This window comes from Varanus komodoensis, unplaced genomic scaffold, assembly GCF_004798865.1.
Source record: "Varanus komodoensis strain SLA01 unplaced genomic scaffold, ASM479886v1 scaffold11, whole genome shotgun sequence".
Classification (NCBI taxonomy): Eukaryota; Metazoa; Chordata; class Lepidosauria; order Squamata; family Varanidae; genus Varanus; species Varanus komodoensis.
This window is the reverse complement of record NW_025335317.1, coordinates 27,603,243-27,625,992: the sequence shown is the minus strand read 5'-3', so window position 1 is coordinate 27,625,992 and position 22,750 is coordinate 27,603,243. Positions and strand designations below refer to the sequence as shown.

General features: G+C 40.8%; 1 protein-coding gene across 6 annotated transcripts in view; it reads left to right on the top strand.

Annotated features, from left to right (window-relative positions):
* BLNK (B cell linker) overlaps positions 1-22,750 on the top strand; it is a 140,164-nt gene that overhangs the window by 10,777 nt on the left and 106,637 nt on the right. For 5 of the 6 annotated variants that reach the window (XM_044420707.1, XM_044420709.1, XM_044420706.1 and 2 more), the window contains exon 2: positions 2,132-2,194. In XM_044420707.1, coding sequence (XP_044276642.1) covers positions 2,138-2,194 — 57 coding nt within the window. In that variant the 5' untranslated portion in view covers positions 2,132-2,137. Of the gene's footprint in view, positions 1-2,131; positions 2,195-20,742; positions 20,766-22,750 lie in introns of those variants that run through there. The other variant, XM_044420711.1, reaches the window with a different exon arrangement.

Genomic DNA, 22,750 nt, shown 5'->3' with positions numbered 1-22,750 from the left:
AAGTTAAGCTCTTTCTTGTATAGTTCTTCTGTGTAATCTTGCCACCTCTTCTTGATCTCTTCTGCCTCTGTTAGGTCCCTGCCATTTTGGTCCTTTATCATGCCCATCTTTGCATGAAACTTTCCCTTCATATCTCCAATTTTCTTGAAGAGATCTCTGGTCCTCCCTATTCTATTGTTTTCTTCTGTTTCTTTGCACAGTTCATTTGAGAAGGCCTTCTTATCTCTTCTAGCTATTCTCTGGAATTCTGCATTCAATTGGGTGTATCTTTCTCTTTCTCCCTTGCCTTTCGCTTCCCCTCCTTTCTTCAGCTATTTGTAAAGCTTCCTCAGACAGCCATTTTGCTTTCTTGCATTTCTTTTTCTTTTGGTGGTTTTAGTTGCTACCTCTTGTACAATGTTGCAAACCTCCATCCATAGTTCTTCAGGCACTCTGTCTACCTCTGTCACCTCTACTGTATATTCATCAGGAATATGATTTAGGTCATATCTGAGTGGCCTAGTGCTTTTCACTACTTTCTTCAATTTAAGCCTAAATTTTGCAACAAGAAGCTCATGATCTGAGCCACAGTCAGTTCCTGGTCTAGTTTTTACTGACTGTATAGAGCTTCTCCACCTTTGGCTGCAGAGCGCATAGTCAATCTGATTTCTGTGTTGACCATCTGGTGATGTCCATGTGTAGAGTCGTCTCTTGGGTTGTTGGAAAAGAGTGTTTGCTATGACCATCGTATTTAAAATTTACTTCTAGATAAATCCTAGATATGTATAGAATTGTCACTGTATAGAGAGTTCTAAAACAACCACCTATTGGAAATTTATCAAGGCAGTATATACTTAGGCTTTATATGCTAAGTGTTATATATGCTCTAAGTATAAAGCAGGCAGCTGTCTGCCCGCTTCTGCTACCACATCCTGCCTGCCACAGACCAGCATGGGGGCCCGTTGCACCCTCCCCACACATTGCCCACTTCAGCCTCAGCTGGTGCTGCTACTGGTGGAAGAAGCATCAATGCCACCAAGGAGGAGGGGAAGGGAAAGATGAAGAGAAGCCAGTCAGGGAGCCGCATTGCACCACAACCCCCTCCTGGGCAGAGGATGGAAGACTGGGCTTTTTTTTGTTGCAGACAGCACTGAGGACGGTGGCTTGGGGAGGCACCTGAAGAGCAGATGCCAAAGGGCACTGCCCACTTGCGCCCGTCTAATGCCCCTTTGGGACCCGATTGGGATTAAACTGGTGCCCTCCATAGAGCAGCATGGCTTCTATCACCCCCACTGCTTGTTCTAGCAGGGGCTCCCTTGAGGTTGGTAGTGAGAGTGCCACCAGGGAGAGGAAAGAATGGGAGAGGTCACCTCCCTGTTGTAGCCACACGCAAAGGTGATGCCAAGGAGGGGCCACATTGGCTGTGGGGAGGATAGAGTTGTATTTTATTATTGCTTTATATTAATATACTATTGTATTAAGTAGTCAAGGCTATGGTTTTCCCAGCTGCAATGTATGGCTGTGAAATCTGGACCATAAGGAAGGCGGAGCGCCAAAGAATTGAGGCCTTTGAATTGTGGTGCTGGAGGAGACTCCTGCGAGTCCCTTGGACCACAAGGCGATCAAACCGGTCAGTCCTAGAGGAGATCAACCCTGACTGCTCTTTAGAAGGCCAGATACTGAAGATGAAACTCAAATACTCTGGCCACCTAATGAAAAGGAAAGACTCACTGGAGATGACCCAAATGCTGGGAACCAGTGAGACCAAAAGAAGGAGGAGACGGCAGAGGATGAGGTGGCTAGATGGAGTCACTGAAGCACTAGGTGTGAGCTTAGGTGGGCTCCAGAGGATGGTGGAGGACAGGAAGGCCTGGAGGAATGTTGGCCATGGGGTCGTGATGGGTCAGTCATGACTTTGCAACTAATGTAACACATTGTATTAAGTATTCCTGCCTTGATTTCTGCATTGCTTTTGTAATAATATTGTGCTTTTGTTTTCATTAATAGCATTGTATTTTGTAATTGAATTTGTATTTTTGTTTTATTGTAAACTCCCCAGAGAGCCCTATGGGGTGGCACACAAATGTAATCATCATCATGATGTACATTTTACCAAATCTAGCATCATTTTCTCCTCTTTCTCCCTTTTCAGTCTGGTATGTATGACTGTGCCAGGATAGTGGAAAAATTCAGCATAGATGGAGATCGGTTTTTGGTAAGTAATCTTAACATACATTATCACCACATCTCATTACATACAGAATCAGACTCAAAGAGTGCTCATCAATGGCACCTACTTGAACTGGGGAGAGGTAACAAGTTGGGTATCAAAGGTTCAGCCCTGGTCCCAGTGCTCTTCAACATTTTCATTAACGACTTGGATACTGTGCCTCTTATGCATATTCCTGTACTATATTTACATGTAACACATTAATTGGGCTTCTACTTCCTTTAGAGCCTTGATTGATTCAGGACAACAGTACTCTTAATTTTTCCCAAAAAGTCCATTCCCTTTACACTTATCAATAATTTCACTGGCTGTTTATCTTTTTATGCAGTTAGTGAATAAGCAGTAATGGTAAGACTAACCAATAACTGAATTTCCCTTTCCTTACCATCTTAAGGCAATATAAACTCTAGTCACAATTGTCGTGTACAGTGGTACCTCGGCTCACAAACGCCTCAGTTCACGACCAAATTGGGTCACGAACAAAAATTTCATAAAAATTTTGAATCAGGTCACAAACTCCGCATTGGGTGGCGACTGCGATTGCCCCATCTCCCCCACACCCCCAAGTGGGGAGATGGCCGAGATTGCGCCCATCTTTCCTGCATGAGTGCAACTGCAATCTCGGCCATCTCCCCCCTCCAGCACGACTGTGCCCATCCCCCCCCCGAGCATGCCTGTGTTCGTGCCCGTCTCTCCCCAGTTCCCATGTGCCCATGATCGCGCACATCTCTCCCCCACTCCATGCGCCAGGACAACAGGCACATGTAGGGATGACGGGCAGAATCATGGTTGTGCTGGGGGGGAGCGGGGAGATGGTCACACTCGTGCTCAGGGTGTAGGGAGGAGATGACTGTGATCTTTGTTGATCTTTTTCACTTTGCTTCACATTTTTCTGATTAAAAAAAAAAGTTACAGAACAGATTAACTTCATTTACATTGAACTTATGGGGAAATTTAATTTGACTCACAACCAATTTGGGTCACGACCAGAGTTCTGGAACGGATTAAGTTTGTGAGTCAAGGTACCACTGTATTCCAGTATTATGAAAGCAGAAGAATCCCTACAGAAACGTTTTTGAAATACAGTAACCAGAACTGTACACCATATTCCAAGTATGTTTTCACCACAGACTGGTATAAAGGCTATTCTGCCTCTGCTTCCTAATCCCACTTGCATGGAGTTAACCTTTTTCACTACTGATTCACACAGATTTGGTGCTTCCAGTGAATATCATTCACAACCTCAATATATCATTCCTAGCCATTCACCACCACCTCTGTTTGAAGTTAAGACATGCTGTCCCTTTATGTATTATTTCTTATTTACATTAACCCCTATTTTGCCATTTTGATGAAAACACATATAGGGAGGGATTCTTTTGGAACTTCTCACAAACTTTGTTGTTATCCTAAATCATTTGTTAGTTCTCAGCAGACACAGGTACCTCACTGCTCACCCCATCTCTAGGTCATATTAAAAAGCACTAGTCCCAGTATAAATCCTTGGGAGATTGCATCTTACATCTCTCTATGGTGACAATGGTCTAAGTACTGCTATCTCTGCTTCCTGTTTTTACCCAGCTACCAGTCTATCATCTTTTCCCATGGCTGCTGCAGGTGCTTAGTAGTTTTCTGTGTGGCACTTTATCAAAAGCTTTTTGAAAGTCCAAGTAAACAATGTCTAACAGATGTGAGACAGGACTCACTAAATAGGAAGGAGTAAAGGAAAAGAGCATGCCAGCCACAGAAGTTCACAAATCTACAAGACAGGATATTTTATATTGTTTTTGTAGCATACGTTCTGTAGGGCTATTTGGATCTATTAATGAGCATCGCAAACACAATTTCACAAAATGGACTTAACATTTAACAAACAACACGAGCAATTATAAAAACAACAAAATGCTACAACTTGTGCATTCAAGCCCTTGACAACAGCACTAATACAGAAGTTGCTTGTAGAATTGCAAAGTTCATAACACAGAAGAATCAGCTCCACACAGAGAAATGCTAGACCAAATCAGCAAGGCCCTTAGCAATCTAAATGGCAACAGCAGTACCTGCTTCTGCAGCTTGCCTGCTCTTTCTGCAGGGCCTTGAATTTCTTATTCATAGTCCCAGTCTTAGTCCCACCTCTTTGAGCTGAACCAATATTTGACAGTGGTTACCCTTATAAAATAACCCCAAAGTGGCATCCCAACTGCAGGAAAAGCCTTGCTGCATCCTCCAAACACAATTTGCTGCCTTCATTTTTTCGCCTGCATAGTGTCACTGAAAGCAGGTTGCTCCATCCCAATGCATATCAGGGCCACCTTGCCACTTCCACTGTCACGGCTTTCCCTTAAAACAAATGACCTAGAAATTGTGGCTTGTTGGTGAGAGTTTCCACTTCAAAAGCACAGGATTCCCCCATAGAATTTCAGCTCTCAGGTTTCTTAGACCTGGTAAATCTGAAATGAAGATGTGCCTTCACTGCATCTTTTCATTTTTGCCAACTGCCTACAAAGCACATCTGCCCTTCAGTTCAACCATTAACATTTTATGTTGCATCATCTTGTAAATTCAATAAACCTCAAAGCCAAGAAAGAAAGTCCCTAATAGAATCAAGACCCTAATATAACATAGTCATATAAGAATTTTTCCACCCTTAGTACTGCAAAATGACTTGCATAGAAACTGTTTGTTGCAGTTAGTTTGCATCCCAATGAGACATTTGAGACAAAAAAAACCGATCAAAATTAAAAGGTATAGTTTTACCATAGAAATGTAGGGTACAGTCCTCAAAACAAAGAGAAAAATATAACCAATACTTACATCAAACCTAGATTAAAGAAATATATTTTGATACCTGGCCCATTTATTCTTGAAGATTAGAATAACATTTTCAAGATAGATGTGAATTTGAAAGCACATACACTAGGCACTATAAGTGGCTTTGTGAAACACTGTAAACCACTACACAATGTCCAACATTTAAAAAAAATATATAACCAGCAACACAGAACTATTAAGCATTCATCCAGCCTTAACAGATTATTCACAGAAGTTGTTGATGAGTTTTAAAGGTAGTATTCTCCATCCTTTACATTTCTAATACAAAGAGTAAGTGGCTTGTCCATTAATTTCAGTGCTGTTTAAAAGAATATAGTTTTCTTGTTATTGTACCTGAATTGTACAGGAACCAGGCAGAAGGGAACCGAGGCATACAAATCTACAAGGGCTGTTTCATTTCTGCAGGTACATGAACGTCTCTTCACAGTTAGGGCTACAAACACTGGAAAAACAGCTCACAAAAACAAAAAACCCAGCTCTGCGCATACGGGAAAATAGAAAGACCTCACAATGTGGACCAAAATTCTTTCCTGAAGTTCAGTTTGTCTTCTTGTCCCTTAAAGATCAAGTAATAGAAACAGCCTTACCCATATACTTCCTTACATATAATTCCCATCGATTTTAGTGAACCACATAGGTTAACAAACGCTTAAGAGGGAATATGCACACATTTGAGATTAAGCCCTATAGACAATGGGGAATGCATGAAAAGGTAAGATGCACTGTAAGATTATCTGCTCACCAAAAGCATAGATACTCCATTATGCTGTTTAGGGATATGATCAGGAGGAAAGGCAACAAGGCAGGAAGACGCTAATCATGGGGAGAGGGGAAGAAGGAAAGGGTTTCACATGAAAAGTCACCGGGCAGGAGATACTGGGAGATAGTAGCCCATTAACCACAAACAGCTTGCGCAGATGTAGACAGAAGTTGGTAATTAGCACCTACTTACAATCACACAAAGTTAGTGTGAACTATTTAGTGACACTTAAAAATTATGCCTAGTTAGCCTGGCCGTAATAGGGGAAGAGGAACTTACTCAGAATGCCTCAGAGAGGTACCAGCTAAAACACGCAAGATTTTCCCTCACCAGAAAGAATCAATTTCTAAATTACACCATCTGCTGTGAATAAGAATGAAGCTAAACAAACTCGTGCACGTACAGAAGTGAGAAAAGTTCAAACCAAAAACATCCAGAGAAAACCTAATCGCCAGTTTGCCCTTAACTTAAAAGGGGAGATCTTCAGACTTTGTAGGGTTCCGCCTACAGTCCCGGAAAAGGTGAAAACTCTTGCTTTCCGAGATCGTTAGAGAGCCGTCCAAGGACTTGCTCTGGCTCTTTTCTCTCGGGGAATTCTTACAGCACCAGCAGCCCTCTCCTGGGTTGGAACTGGCAACTCCAGAACTCCTGCAATGTGTTTATTGTCAGCATCTCTGCCGAGGACTAAAAACTAGCAGGTCCTCCCCTGAATGCATCAGAGAAGGTTATTGCATTATTCATCAGCCATTCCATATTTTAAAACCCTTGGAATTTGCCCCCATTGCAGGCACATGCATAAGAAGCAGAAGAAAGGATTTGCTTTTCTTTTTTCTTTTTACCTGCTAGCCTCGTTTGTCACTCAGAATTTAATTCCATATAATCAAGTTTCAAATTTGATGGCGTTTGATAAAAAATATGCAGTATATATTAACATGAATAAAGGTGAGTATAGTTCCAGCAGTTCTCTCAGGGCAGTGCCTGGGTAAAGATGTTATTAAGTCTTGTGTTTCTTTTGAGCTCTTGAGGCTGCAGAGCTAGACATGCTAAGTTCCAGGGAGCTGACAGAATCTCGGTTTTCAGTTTGGGAGAAGGAAATAAAAACTTGGGTTCAGGGGAAAGATCAATTGTCTGAATTTCTGCTGCTTTGTTGACCGGTGCCCCAGTACCTGCAGTTACTAACGATAATGCATTACCGGGTAGAAGTAAACTCTGCTACAAAATCACAGCCCATGTACAGACACTTTTATAACCTGCTAGTCATGTACACCAATACAGAGTATTAAGTTTCCAGATACTCTTAGTACAATAGCATCCTGATGTCTTCAGGAATGACATAATGTTCTAAACCATCAGAAATACTGGTAACAATAGGATAGAAAACATTACTGATTGCTGTATTGATAGGTCAGTCTAGCAAATTCTTGACAGTTCAGGTCAGCAGAGTCCGTCTGTTTAAACATGCAAATATGGCTGATGGAGGAGCCATTTAGGAAGTCTGGTTTGACAACTATACTCAGCAGGTGCTTGCCTCTGTGAGACTAGATGTTAGGTGGGCCCATTCAGAAACAAATGAACACCATTATTTCAGTTTTTCTACAGCTGATAAGAACACAGGTACAGTGGTACCTCGGCTCACAAACTTAATCCTTTCCACGACTGGTTGTGACCCAAATTGATTGTGACCCAAGTCAAATTTCCCCATAAGATTCAATGTAAATAAGGTTAATCTGTTCCGGCCCCTCTGAATGTGGTTGTCAGCCAGTTTTTGGTCACGAACCAAATCAGATTTCCCCATATGTTGGCGACGTACAGGTATGTGAGGGGATGTCACATGGAGGTGGGGAGAGACCTGTTTTCCCCTGCAGAGGAAGGCAGGATGCGCTCCAACGGAGCAAAGCTCAGGGAGCCAAGGTTGCATTTGGATGCCAGGAAGCACTTCCTGACAGTCAGGACCCCGAGAGTATGGAATGCGCTTCCACGGGAGGACTTTTGACTTGCTCTGTTTCTGTAAGGTTCAGTGTAAATAAGGTTAATCTGTTCTGTAACTATTTTTTTAATCAGAAATTTTGAAACAAAGTAACAAAGTACAGTACAGTGGAGAACACTAACCTAGGTGTGGGGGAGGTTATTGTTTTGAGGGAGAGTCCCCCTCCATAAGGACATTGGGGAGATCTCTTTCAGGGGTTTCCTCTCTTCTTTGTCTCTTAGCTGCAGGGTCAATTTTGGTGAAAAATGTGTCTGTAGTCACTTGTTTTTTTCCTGCGCTGCATAAGCCTCCAGAAATGAGAGACCACGTTATCGTTCATCAGATTCAACACTCTGTTCATTACAGTTATGTTGGGGTGGTGCTTCTCAAAGAAACCCTGGCATGGGCACGCTCCTGCAGGAAAGACGGGCGCAATCTCAGCCACCACCACCCCGCCCCCCACAACCAGCACGATCACTGGGCCGAGATTGCTGAGATTGTGCCCGTCTTTCCTGCAAGTGCGCACCCGTGATCACACACGTCTTCGCTGCACGAACTCAATTGCGATTCTGGCCATCTCTCCACTTGGGGGTGGGGATGGGGAGATGACTGTGATCTTGGTTGCCAGCCAAAGCGGAGTCCGCAACCCAAGTCAAAATGTTCATGAAATTTTTGGTCGTGATCCGATTTGGTTGTGAACCAAGGCATTCATGAGCCGAGGTTCCACTGTATTTCTCAGTCTAGCTAAGAATTCCATCATCTTAAGGCAACTGAAACGCTATCAGTGACCTGGCTTGGAAAGCTGTTGCTTTGTGAGAAAGAGGTATATATTTGATTTTATAACACAAAGGCACATATAAGCAATGTTGTTCTACCAGGATTTATCCGAAATTTCCCAACAGCAGGCACATCTGAATTGCACCATAATTGGAAGACATTTTGCTGCCTGGAATGGGAATGGCAAATGGTACCCACTGTTAAAAACAAAGGGCATATTACCCAAGGCAGATCAAGTTATTTGACCCAAGGCACACATCTCTCTCCCTGGGCATAAAATACATTACAATGAACTAAATATTGGACCATGTACTGCTATTCTATAACACCCTGATCAGCTGTGCCTACCTCCCTCTGCTTAATGGAAGGACCAGAGCTGGTGGAGCAGTGGTGATGGGCAGAAATGAAGGTCTCATCTGGCTTGTCTAAGAGTAAACCTAATTTGTAGTTTGTTTGTACTAACTCAGTAGAACATGCTACAAAGAAAATTATACAGTAAAATGTTGAATAGGATCAAGGACACATGTCTTCCTGCCCAGTATTCATATCATGTTGATCATTCTATTGATGTTCCCTGTTATCTAACCAGAGTTCCCAATGTAGCCAAAAATAATATATTCCAGAATAGCTGCTTTTTATTGTTGAATTGCATATGTCAGTAATTATGAAAATATATCCTGATCATTCTTGAGCACAGGCCCACAACACAAATGTGCATATGTATATGCAAATTAGTATTACTAGAATTTATTTACTTTCCACCTATGTTAGCAAAAATAAGTGAAATAAACAGTGCCTCTGAATGATGCAGAATGCTGTTCTCTCACACTGAGCAAGTACAGCCTTTGCATCACCAAACACTTAACAGTGAGGGAACATATCCATCGTGGCTCAAAGTCATCATAACATTCCTTTTTTATATATTAAGAAGTGACTATACATCTTGCAAGAAGACTACAACCAGACCACATGCATTTTATTCCCCTCCACACAATGTGTGTGTCTGTGTTCCAGCAACTCTTCATGAAACAAATATGTTGGTTTTTTCAACTCTACTCTGCCTCTAATTTACTATGTATGGGCTCCCATTATATTCCTCACAGGACTTAAGTTGTGCCAAGATTTCATTCAGATAATTATTTTTTTTCAGTATTAAGGAAGGCCAGGTTATACAAAATGAATCTCTGAGGGTGTATCAGGTGCCTTTCCCATACTGTGAAGCTACCAGTCCATGCAAAAAGGAAAAAGAAAAGAAAAACACAAACTTGACTGAAAGGGCTGCCAAGCTAGTGGTGTGGAACTGGGTGGGCAGTTTATTAAGCCTGCAGTACCACACCCACAACCCTTGAGAAAACATGCAGCCAACTAGACTGCAAACCTCCCTGCAAAAGTAACTTTGGCTGCAATCTTACGTATACTTTCCTGAGAGTAAACTGCATTGAACATAATGGACTTTTCAGCAGATATACCAAACATAGCATTGTATGTTAGCTTTTTGCTAAAGCTCCAGATGCCTTATTTTGCAGCCATCCAAACCCATTTTTTCAAAGACTTAAGTGAGGAGAAGGAGAAAAACAAGTACTCATGTCATATAGAATAACTCAACACCCTCTCATCCTGAGCATTCCACAAGATTTGCTCTGGATGGAATAAAGAAGAGAAGGAAAGATCAGAATGTGGAAGGGGAAAGAAGAAAATAGAAGCAGTGATAGGAAACAGGGACTGGGGAAGAATTCCCTAAGCAGAACAGTCCTTTTCATTGGGGTAGCACTTCAAAGGAATTTGGAAGGGGATAGGAGCACTTGCACATCTTAGCAATCAATCCTATGGTCCCTGGATGAGCTTCCCAAAAAAAGGAATTCAAAAGATCTAACCTCTCACTTCCACAGTGGGGAGAACCACACCAGCAACTTCTTCAAAGTCAGAAAATACTTAACAGGGGGAAAGAGGATGTCCAGTGGGGAGAACCTGGAGAGGCCAAGACATGCTTTAACCTGAGCCTCCTCCAACCTCTTTGCTTTGCTCTTTGTAGGGTCTCACTAGATGGACTGAAAAGCCAACAGCAGAAGCAGAATGGCAGGAAACAGATCCCCTCTGTTTGTTCTCCCACGCTATTGACTGAACCTGGCAGAGCACAAACATCTTGAAAGTCTCTGAGTTCTAGGACTCCCAAGCAGCAAGGGCGGAGTCCCTAGGAACATTCTCATCATTAAGGTTCTGAGGGCTCTTTCTTGCTTTTTTGAAAATTGTAAAACTTATTGAAAAGCCCCATGTCGCTCGGCCGTGCCATAATGCATGCAGTCTGCCCAGCATGTCACCTAGTCTAAACCCTCCTTTTTGTATAGTCTGCTGCCTGAAGCTATGGGCGAAAGTATGGAAGCTCATGTATTCATATACTGTGCTGAAGCCACTGAACTTCTGCAGAAAGCAACATTTAGAGACAGTAAACTCATATGCTCTAACTCACCCCACCCCTATCTCCAGCCTTCAGACTTTCATTGCAAGCAAGTTTTCCTCAAGAGAGAGCAGCCTAAGGGTATGAGTCTGAAGCTCTTCTAGTTATTGAAAGACTACCAAACTTAGATGGAAGAGGCAGGCTTGTCATAAGGCAGATAATACCCTTGGGGCAGCTCCAAAGATTCAGAGCACATGCCCCGGTATACTGAGATTTAACAATGCCCATGTTTAGCGGTGCACAGGAAGGGGGTGGGTTCAATGAGAAAGCAGTGACATACAAGCTTCTTTGGAAAATCATTTGCCAACCCCAAAATAGTTCTTTCAGATATATTACAGCAGACAGAATTTTGGGTGCATTCTGAGCCGCATGTTCAGTTCATCCAGGAGTCTGTGTGATAGCCACTTGGCTTGGCCAGGGCTCTAGGATTTTGTTTCCCCTTTAGAGAATCAATAATACAGCCAAATATACAAAAATCAGTAACATAAAATGTCCAGATCTGCAAGTAGGCATTTGAAGTTCATTGTGAAAAGCAGCTTAATTTTAATTGTTTTTTATTGTCTTCAGGAAGAAGGTACTCTTCCCCTTGTTAACTTTGAAACTATTCCAGGAAAGTCAGATGGCATCATGACATGAAGAGAGAGGCAGATAGCAGCCAATGAGTGGCCCCAGTTTGGACCACACAGTTAGATGCCATCTGCTCCGGTGAGTGAACAGTTTGGCACAGGGTGCTCCAGTGCCACACCGTTCAATTTCCAATCAGCAATAGAGTTCCATTTCATGCTTCTTCTTGGGAACTGAATGGCAGCAGCAGGAGGTGGAAATGCATCCCTAGTGTAGTTCTTTGCAAACTGGCTGCAAGACAGTTTAAGGCAACCCAAAGAAACCATGGAATGCCAGCCTGCCAAGTCATTAAATCCTCACAGCAGCATGCCATCGGACAGAACAACAAGATCAGTTTCTATACTTAATAATGGCATAATCCCCAAATGATTTGCTCCATTATAATATCAAATCAGTCAATGCTAGTACATAAAAGTCAGCTCTTTGAGAAGAGAAAATGGACTTCATTCACTAATTTTACAGTAAAGAGTTTTCCACAGATTTTTAATTTCTTAAATTAGCATATATACAAAAATTGTGTTGCTTTTTGTCTTTAAAAACTTTTTTAAAATTGTAAAGGAGGGAAACAGTAAATCTGCATTAATGTAACTTCTCTGCAGCTGCCCCTACTGCGCATTTACAACTCATTTAAGAAATTGGTTTTTCTACTTCCCAATTTGAGAAGTTGTGCCAGCAAAGAAAGTATGGCTTTTTATTGCTCTTCTGAGAGTTAGCAATTTAATTGCACAAGAAAAGCTGACATTTGTAATTAAGCTCTAAGGAAATGGAACCCTATATCTGAAAGGATGAGATCACTGCTGATGGCAAGAAGCCACTAATGAAAAACAAAAGCTATTCTGCCAAGTAGTGCTTAGTAATATTTAGTAAGCCATTAAGTAGTTTGGTAACAAAATTGCTTTAATTAAAATTGATTGAAATCCCCCAGTTAACACTGTGTTTTGATTCTTGTTGCTTAAAGAAGATTGGATCCCCACTGACAAATAGCCTAATAAAACTGTTACTTAAGCTTTGTTAACACAGCTACAGGAATGGAATACTTATAATCTATCCTGAAAATTCATGCTCTGCTTTCATTATATGCATAAGCAGTTGTAAAATTTCAATATCATCCATTGTTTTCAAGGGAAAGCAAAGCCAAGGGAAAGCAGGCGTAAGAAACCACAGACTTTCTTCAGAAGCTTGAAATAAACAAAGGTGCAATCTACTTGGCTGGTGAATATCTTGGCAACTAATGGGTTCTTATTTCCAGGTTCAACCCAATAAATCTGCTGACCTGTCATTCTCCTCGCTCTAGTCTGTCATGTATGTAATTCTTCCCATCCTTGTACCTGAGGGATAGGGTTATCTGGACTGCAAAGGACTGAGCATCCCTGACCGTTCATCCTTTGCACCAGTTTTCAAATGGAGAAGGGAAAGTCCAAAAAGATATTGCAAGGCACTATGTACTGGGATATTGAAATACTGGGATGAACTTTGCTGTGCATATTCAAATTGTAATTCCACACCTCTTGCTGTAACCCCAGCTCAATATATGTTGCAAGGGGGCTAGGAGCAAGCAAGGACTCTGCACCACTGGGCCTCATTAGTTGCATTTTGGATACTTTTCTGCAAGAAGCAAAAAGACAGGACTGGCCCCTGACATATTTCACCTGTGGCAAAGAAAATTTGTTGTCCCTTCCTTCTCCCTTTCCACATACAGAAGCCAGCCAGACTGGTGGCTGAAGCTTGGTTCAATGGGATTGCATAATCCACTGCTCCTAGGGGCAACTATCTAGCCTGGGTGTATAGGGTAGTGTCAGGAAATCTTGATTAGCGGAACCAGGAGAATGTGTTCTCGGATTCGCTGGAAGACTCAGTTATACTCAGTTCCAGCAGTTCATTGATAGAAGTCAGATACCCCTTCTCTGATGGTGGGGGTGCGGGGAGGACTGATGCTGGATGGTCAGTATAGCAAACTGGCTTTGAGCTTCCAGAGCATATACAGAGCTTTTATAGGTTTTTATAAGTCGGTCACATACACAGTTTTAGGGTGATGATGAGGGATATGTGAGTACATTTACAGAGCACAATATGAGTACAAACAGAACAATGTAAGGCTGGCATTGAGTGACCAATGACTAGATAAACAGTGAAGTGATATGAATCATAGCAGGTCTCGGGTGCAAGTTTTGACAATCAATGGAAGGTGATTACATTAGGACAAAGAAAATCCATTCAGTGCTGCTCCTTGCAACCAGACAGCTTGCAGGAAACTTTTGTTATGCTTTTCACTTGCACAGTAGCTGAGCAATGTGTCAAGGCATGCTCCAGCATTCCTGAGTGGATGATATGCCCCAACCAATGGATACTTTGTATCAAATAGCCTTCTGCACTTGAATGCATGAATAAAGGAGCCTCCAGGCTCCCTGCTTTCCCAGGCATATGGAACTGGCTAGGCCCTTTGAGTGGAGAGGAGTAAGGGCACTGCCACCAGATTTTGCATATAAAAGGACATGCAAAAGCATATCTTTTCATCTGAGGATTTATTTGGACTTTTCCAATAATAGCTTGTATGGCAGACACAGCTGACAATAACACTTACTCACCGGGAACTGACTGCCTGAGGTAGCTGCCTCACCTTGGCCCTACAAAAAAGCATCTTTTGTAAGATGATGAGCATGTATAATATTTTTGTTGATGCTGTCTCTAACAGCCTTAGCTGCACAGTAGCCTAATGACTCTCTACCCTTCTGCTCTGCCCTCACTTCTTTTGCTCAACACAGAAACTATAACAGCAAGTGTGCATCCTAGAAGAGGGGGCGGGACCTGGATATCCAAAGGATTCCAGCATCCTTCCCTATACCACTGAGGAAAGCCAATTCTTGTTATGAGAACCTTCAAACAAAATACCAGATAACTACTTGAAAATATTGCACATTGGGCTGCCTTTGGAGACTTTGTAGTTGGGTCAGAGTAAAGCTGCTTGGTTTCTAACTGGTCACTGTGAACATATCACACTGATCCTTTAAGAACATCAGTCTGGCTACCAGTCCATTTCTCAGCCCTTTGCTTAAGACTAGGTATCTGAAGGAACATTTGCCCCAGGGTCGATCTGTCCATGTACTGAAGTCATCTTAAAAGTTTCTCCTCCAAGATGGTTCATAAACAAATCTATAATGGTATTTGATCATTTGCTGCCCTTGAATCATGGTGGAAAATATTCCAACTGAAGAAGTCCACCTCTCCTAATAGTACCCCTGTTACATTCACAGAGGACTCTAACGAGACCATTTCTTAAATGTAAAATGACAGCACTTTTAAGTAATATGCAGTTTGTTGAATATCTACCAAACTGCTTGAACATGAGCAAAAAGAAGTATTGTTACAATGTATCCTATTCTGCTGTTCTCTGGATCCAATTTTCATAATCACATCTATCGCATAAGCAGCTCAACTAATGCATGATTGCAACTTCTTCATCCTAGTTTCATGAAGAAGCCATTTTTATCTCAGCACTTCATAACTAATCAAAAAGGACCAGCTTATTAAGTGATATATTATTTTCCAGATGACCAGCTTACATGAATAGCCATTCTTCAACTAAGGCTGGTTACATGACACTCATATTGTACAGCCAAGCTCCCCCAGCCAGGCAGGTGGAATATCCTTATCACACAAATGCAATACCAAGCAGTGTAGTCAAGCTTATCTCCTGGTAAACCTGTTGAATGTTAGCTGCCACCAAAAATTAGTGCATGAATTGGTGCTTCATCATGCATTTCACTTTAAGCACAATATTTTGCAGTACAGATTAATTTACTTCTAAATGATATGCAATGATATTGTTCAATCAGACATGTTACCATTATCCTCATGGCACCAGTGATAGTACTTATTTAATGAGCTGTGTGTTATTGTAAAGAAGCAGTTTAAGTACAACAGTGTTTATTTTTATTTTAAAAACTGCAGTTAAAGCTCATAATATAAAGTACTATTTCAGGCTAAAGATCATGCACAAAGCAATCCAATGTCATTTACAAATCATATTGGAGGCCACAGGATTCCCAGATCCAAGGTCAGAGACAGACTTAGAACTGGGGATCTCTACTCACGATAGCATTATGACCTTAGAGCTGGGGATCTATACTCAGATCCCACCCCCACCCCCACCACACACACACACACACACACACACACACACAGCCAGTGTGGGGAAAAGTTTGCTGGCTGCTTCTCCAAGGTCATAAAAGCCACCTTGGAGATGAGGACAGGAGTAGAAATGAGAGAGGACTGTGGCCGCCAGGAAATGACATATCCTGGAAGCACCCCAGCTTCCTTTCCTCCCACTTCAAAGCCCTTCTGCTAGATGGCCAAAACCAATAATTAGCTGTTTTGTGCAGCAGGAGGTGTAGCTAGGCAGAGATCACCTAGCTGTGCCTGCCACCCTGTGTAGGGTGCTTGTAAACCTTAAAGTTCAGAGCTTTATGAGTATCAGGGCACATTGCACCATCTGTAGATTGAAAAAGTTTTTGCAGTTCTTTAGGGATTACCAAAATTATTCTGGCATAAGCTTTGTGCTACAAAAAATTTTGGTGTGTTTGCTACAACAGATTATGATAGTTACTCTCTGGAAGACATAACAGAATATTCATATAGGGTCCATATTTATATCGGAACATCCCCCCTCTGACATTCCTGCTATATTCACGCAAAGAAATTTTTCACCACAGGTGATGTGTGAGGCTGCAGAATATAAGTTTTCGACCTCTTGATTGTCTCACATGTGGTGTCATGCAAAGAGAACAGTAACCTGCCTGGATCACTGGGGCTATCAGCACTTTGTGACTGAAATTGCTACACTGGCTTCCGTATAGCCTGAAGTGCCTGATTCTGTCTAATCTTGGAAGATAAGCAGGGTCAGGCCTGGCTAAAATTTGAATGGGTGGCTTCAGTGTTATGAACCACCCAGAGAACTTTGACTATGGGCAGTATACAAATTTAATAAATGTTGTTGTTGTTTTTAATAATATAACTTCAATAGACTGAAATGTATTTCTGCCTTTGGTGTGGACTCATTCATTTTTTAAACTTGATTTTGTTGTTCTGAGCTGTTGCACCCAAAGTGACCTGTCCTGCTCAGCAATTTGTAAACTTCAGGCAGTGGGTTCCTTTATGAAATTGATCCATCTCATCGTTGACCCTTACCTTCTTCTGTGTGTGACTTTCCCTAGCATTATTGTCTTCAGGCCCAGTCACACAGTGCTCATGAATATAGTAGTGTGGATGATCTTGGCCTTGATCTCCAGTGAAACATCCTTATTCTTGATGATCTTTTCTAATTCCTTCATTGCTGCCTTTCCAAGTCTCAGTCTTCTTCGGATTGCTTGGCTATAGTCTCCCTTTCAATTGATAACAAAGCCAAAGCATGTAAAATCTTTCACAATTTTAAAAATTTCACAACAATTTCATTGTTGACCTTAAAATAGTGTAACTCTTCAGTAGTTACTTTTTTCCTGAATGTTCAGCTGCAGTCATTTCAATTCACTGCTGCTTTCTGCCACTAATATGGTATCATCTGCATATCTTAAATGATTGATTTATCTTCTGCCATTTTTCACTCCTGCTTCCTCTGAACATAACTAAACGTTTCTTATAACATGTTCTGCGAACAAACTCAACAATCAGGGAGAAGAATGTGTCCTTGCTTGTTTCCTATAGGAAACAATTCTATTTCTCCATACTGTGTCCTAGCTAGGGATATGTGAGAAATCTGTTCAGGGTTGGGACTCTGTCAGATTCCTTCAGCTCAGCTCCTCAGACCCCAGGCTACTTTGCACCAATCCAGAGTTTGAGTTTCTGGTGAGCACACGCAGAATAAAAGCTGCAGTGCCATATCCAGACGTGCCATACTTTAACACACGCAACACTAACTGCACATCACATGCACAGATGTGCAGCATCAACCCAAATGTCATTAACAGACACACACAACTGCAGAGACTTCCCTTTCCTACTCTGTAAACATTCCAGTGATTACATATTTTTTCACCAGGGATGTTTCGGTCTGCCAAACCAACATGAACTGCAACACTTGCTGTCTGTTAAAATGAGCAGTTCGCATTCCTTCAATTTTAGAAATATGACGACTAGTAGATTCTTACCTATCTAGCTAAAGGCACTGCCTTGCATATCCTTGCTTTTAATTTTTACATAATCTCAGCTAAGAAGAAACATATACATTATATGTTGGTTGGACAGATGCTTGCCTTTCAATGCTAGATGTTTAAACTGGTGCAACTTAGTCATTCTACAACAGAATTTGGATTAGATTCTCCCCTTTACAAAGCAGACTCTCCGTGTCAAAATGCTTATACTTAGGATAAAGTATCTTCTTTTTATGATGATTAGAATGCTCAGGCAGATTTTTTTTTTAAAAAGTAATTGGTTAAGATTTCTCACTATCAGTTAAGAGTATCAACAATACTATTTGCCTTAACAGCAGTCTTTTCCACAGATAAAATTATTGGCAAACACTGGGAAAAGCTCAAAATTATATAGGCTGCAATTTTATATACATTTATCTGGGAGTAAGCACCATTGCAAGAATGAGACTTAACAACTAACTATTCGTTTTTGTGCTGTTTCCTAAATATTAAAGCTGGAACTGTAACTGTTTCAGTGTTTTTCAAATGTTTGAAATTCAAAGATGTTATTAAAGCTGCAGGATTTAATTAAAATTGTAGTTTAAACACAAAAACAAAGTGGTCCATTTGGTGGAATGTTTTATGTATGTTCAGTTTATAGAACCAAAAGCCTCAATAATATGAAATTGAAAGGTATAGTCTTATTTATTACAGAATCTTTTTCGGAAGATCACAGTAAGTGCATTAAGCTCTTTGTGGAATCGCACCTACGATAGTAAGAGTCCCCTTTGTTTAGTATACTTCCCCCCACACCTCATAGTCAGAAATTGAAGTAGTTTCCATGCTCATTTAGACAGCTCCTTTTCTTGTTCCTCCATTTAGCTAGCCTTCTTAATCTTTTCACCTAGACGCAGAACAGTAAAATAAATAAATAAATAAATAAATAAATAAATAAATAAATAAATAAATAAATAAATAAATAAATAAATGGCAGCTGGTTTGGCAGGCTGTCTCAGCAGGAAGTGCTCCTCCAAAGTTCCCAGACCCTTAGTCAGCAAGGGACTCATTGAAAAACAGGATTGTGAGTCCTTTCTGCCCTGAAAGAGCGTAGGACAGGCCCCATGCATCCCAGTGTTTACTAATTGTCACAGGAAAGATTATCACAAGATTACAACCCTGAAAGATGAAAGCAAGAAAATGCCTAGGCTTCAGCTACTCCTGGATTTTCAAGTTACTCTGATCTCACCTTGTGCAGTTCTCACCTACCGTAACTAGTCATAATCAGCCACGGCAACAAAATAAAATAAGTATAAAGGACACGAAGTTAAGACAATTCACAATGACAAACTTTCGTCAAGCTGCTTTTTGTAAAGCAAGGCATCTGAATAGAAGCCAATCTAATGTGTGACATTAAATGTGTTTAGACATGGAGCATGCAGTTGTTAATTCTTTAAATGGCAGCCAGAGAGAGAATCAGCTTTTATCCATGTGTCCCATTCATGTTGAAACCTTCAGCAAGGAGGCTATTTGCTCTTGGTGAGAAATTTCCACTGGCAAGAATTCCTATAGCTTTGTGCCCCATTCTGTGATTACCTGAGGCTTAAAGAGGGACCTTGGAAAGATCCAAGTAGCTCCTGCTAGGTTTAACACTCTCCAACTAGGAGCTTTTATATTTGAGGACATTAATACTACTATCTACTCTCTACTTTCAGTTTTGTCACAGTATTGAGAGCTATGCACTGCACAAGAAACATTCCCTTTCCTGCTTTCCTGCTGCATAATCTCTAAGTGGCACTATGGTATGGGAAGCATGTCATGGTAGGCATGTCATGAGTGGAGCTGGCTGGAGCTAGGGATCCGACAAAATGGCCCAGGAGGTCCCTTCTGACTCACTCTGTTTCTGTGTATAGTGGAATTGCACAAATACACAAGTGAAAGAAGCAGGCTTTTTCACATTGACAATTAAACACCACATTTTCCTGCTCTTAAAAAAATCTATCCAAACATGCTCTTTCAACATGGAAGATAAACTAGCAAGGCATGAAGTCATTTAAACAACTCATAAACAATCATGAGTAGGGAATAACAAATGTACAATAAATGCTTTGTTCAGAAAACACAAACAAAACAAAGAAGTGAGGTGATTCAGGTTTTCCACTTCCAAAGCTGAGATGATGCAAAACTTAACAAAACCTTGTGAAATACTCTTAAAACATAAGGTGCAGTTTTTGCAACTGTGTCCGGGAGATTTAGTTGCAAGGTTTTAAAACTATGAAGCAAAATAACCAAATGGAAAAAAGGAGTTTATGGAGGCAGGGGTAATGAAAATGGAAGAACAGGAGAAGGTAATGGTTACATACAGAGGTAATGGTTACATAAAGTCAATTTATCTCAGCTAGCTACATGTTACCTGCCTGAGTAGAACTTTGTGCTTCTGAACTCATCCAGCAGCCCATCAGTACAGTCTTTCAAGCAGCTCTTAAAGATTTGTTTTCCTTGACCCACAATTTAAGTTAGGACTTGCTAAGATGCCATCTTGTGTAGTTGTTATGTGGTTTCCATTGTAAATTTGATTTTTGATAAATGCTTTTACGATTGCTTTGCTGAATTTTATGGTTTTCAAATTTGCACACCATCTTGGAAGGGTTTTCTAGTAAAGTTAACAGATAAATATTTTAATCAAAGGTATTTAGTGTCATTGCAAAAAAAGAGGGTATCAAAGGGAGAATCTTGGCATCCTTATTAGATATTGTGATGAAGATGCAGGCCAAGGGAGCAGTCCTTTGCTCTTCAGAGTACTTGTACTCTGCCCTTGCATGGGGAGGAGATCTGACCCAGACCCTTCCCCTTACAGCCAGTGCAGCAAGGAACATGCAGATGACTCCTGCAAGGTCAGCAGCTCAACCCAGAGAGAGAAAACTGGAGAACAAAATATAAGATTTGGTTTATTCAAGCTTCTCAGCAGGGTACTGAAGTTCAGATGCTCTTGGGAGCACTACTGAGATACAACAGAACCAGAGGTTTGTCACAATCTCATCCAACTTGCTTCTTCTAATACATAAAGCTGTTTTCAGTACATAAGCTTATACAGTGTTCCTACTTGTTGCATTGCAGAGTTGGGCAAATGAACTGCTAGAAGGATGGATGGGAGGGTTATTTCTCTGGATTAAAAAAAAAAATGAATTCTACGCCAACTCCATGTGCTGGTATAGATGTGGCACTGGTGAATGGGCATGTCTGAGAATTGGGAGGGTTAACAGTCATATAAACAATTGCAGGCACATTCAAAGCTGGGCCATAAGTAACCATATTTTATTAAGTAACCTAGCAGATACAATAGAGCAGCAGATTCAACATAACGTAAGTGCAATGCAATCGCTTAGCCAGATCTCAGAATCACCCAGTCCAAACTTAAGGGAGGATAATAAATACATAATTTACATTAAATCTGCACAGGCATCTATTTTCCCTTGACTTGCTGATTCCATATGATATAAAGGTTTAACCCCTGTGTGCCCACTGGTACCTTTATGCCCTCACACTTTTCTTTTGCCCACTGAAATACCCTTTTCCTCCTATTTTTTTGTTTTCTTACTGGCAGCTGGGATAACTTCTAAACAAAGTGGGTGCATCTAGCTGCTGCCATCTTTACTTCCCATAAGTGCCTCTGGGCACATATCCTTTAGGACAAGCTATGCCCACCCTTGGCAGCCATTTTATCGCTTCTGTACCCAGCTTCACAAATTTCCAAATGTGCCCATGGGCCCAAACATTTGCCTCTTCCTGGTTGAAACAAACATGTCTACAGCCATCCTGTGTAGACTGGGCTTCAGTTTCCCATCAGTAATATGGAAATGACAAGGATCTATTCAACAAGACTGCTGCACAGGCAAACAAGTGCATTACATCACTGATGCCATTGTAAGAGACTATGAACATGGGCAACTATTTCTGTAGTTCTGCCATTCACAGTTGCTGCTCACTCATTTCCTGTATGAAACAACACTAACGCCTCAGTTTTGTATAAACACAAATATGTAGCATGCACGTTCCTTATTTTAGACTTAATTTAGTACAGCCCTACTTCCAGCACACATTCTGCTAAGAACATGCTAATACACAGTTTAGTGTGCAAATGGCTTTTTTTTAGATGCCTCCAGGGTCATTTTACTACATATTACAAAGTTTGATGTTAAGGTTCTTCTCCCCACTGATTTTACTCTGCACAGAATATGTCCCATTACTTTTCAGAGTTTTAATTTTGTAGCTTTTGACACAGTTTGCAACAAGTCATTTTTTTTTTCCCTGAAACGTTTCTTGAAAAATTGTTTTAATTATTGCTTTTCTACCTAAAAGTAAGTCATCTTGCCCAGAGGGAAAGAAAGAAATAATACAACACATAAAATGCAGGCACATTAAAAGGTATTTCTACTGCTGGAGTCATTGCATGAGGAAATTGTGATGAAACTATTTTTCAGAATTGAAGATAAGGCAATAAATAACCAATCAACTTTTGCGAGGACTAGAAGCCACTTCCTGAAAAGTGACCACTGACATATCAGCAGGATGCATTAGCATTTCTTAATCCAAATGTAATATCACATTTTCTAAGAAGTAGGCTTTACTACAACCAAAAAATATGCCATTTATAATGCTAGTATGTGTTTATTCCCATACTGCTACATTTTACAGTACTACTGAGAACTTAGTGAAGAACATAATAATGGTGCTAAACAACAATTTAATTTCAGTAGTACTTATATTTCTCGGAACTTGTAGTAGCTAATAATCCACATGTGTTTATTCACACCATTCTTGTTTCTTTGGACATCTCTTGTAAATTATAGCTTTCTGCTGCTCTTTCAAATATTTTAAATCATAAGAATTTAATTCATATTATTATTATTATTATTATTATTACTATTATTATTATTATTATTATTATTATTATTATTATTACATTTCTATGCCGCCCCTTGCCGAAACCTTGGGGCGGCTTACAACA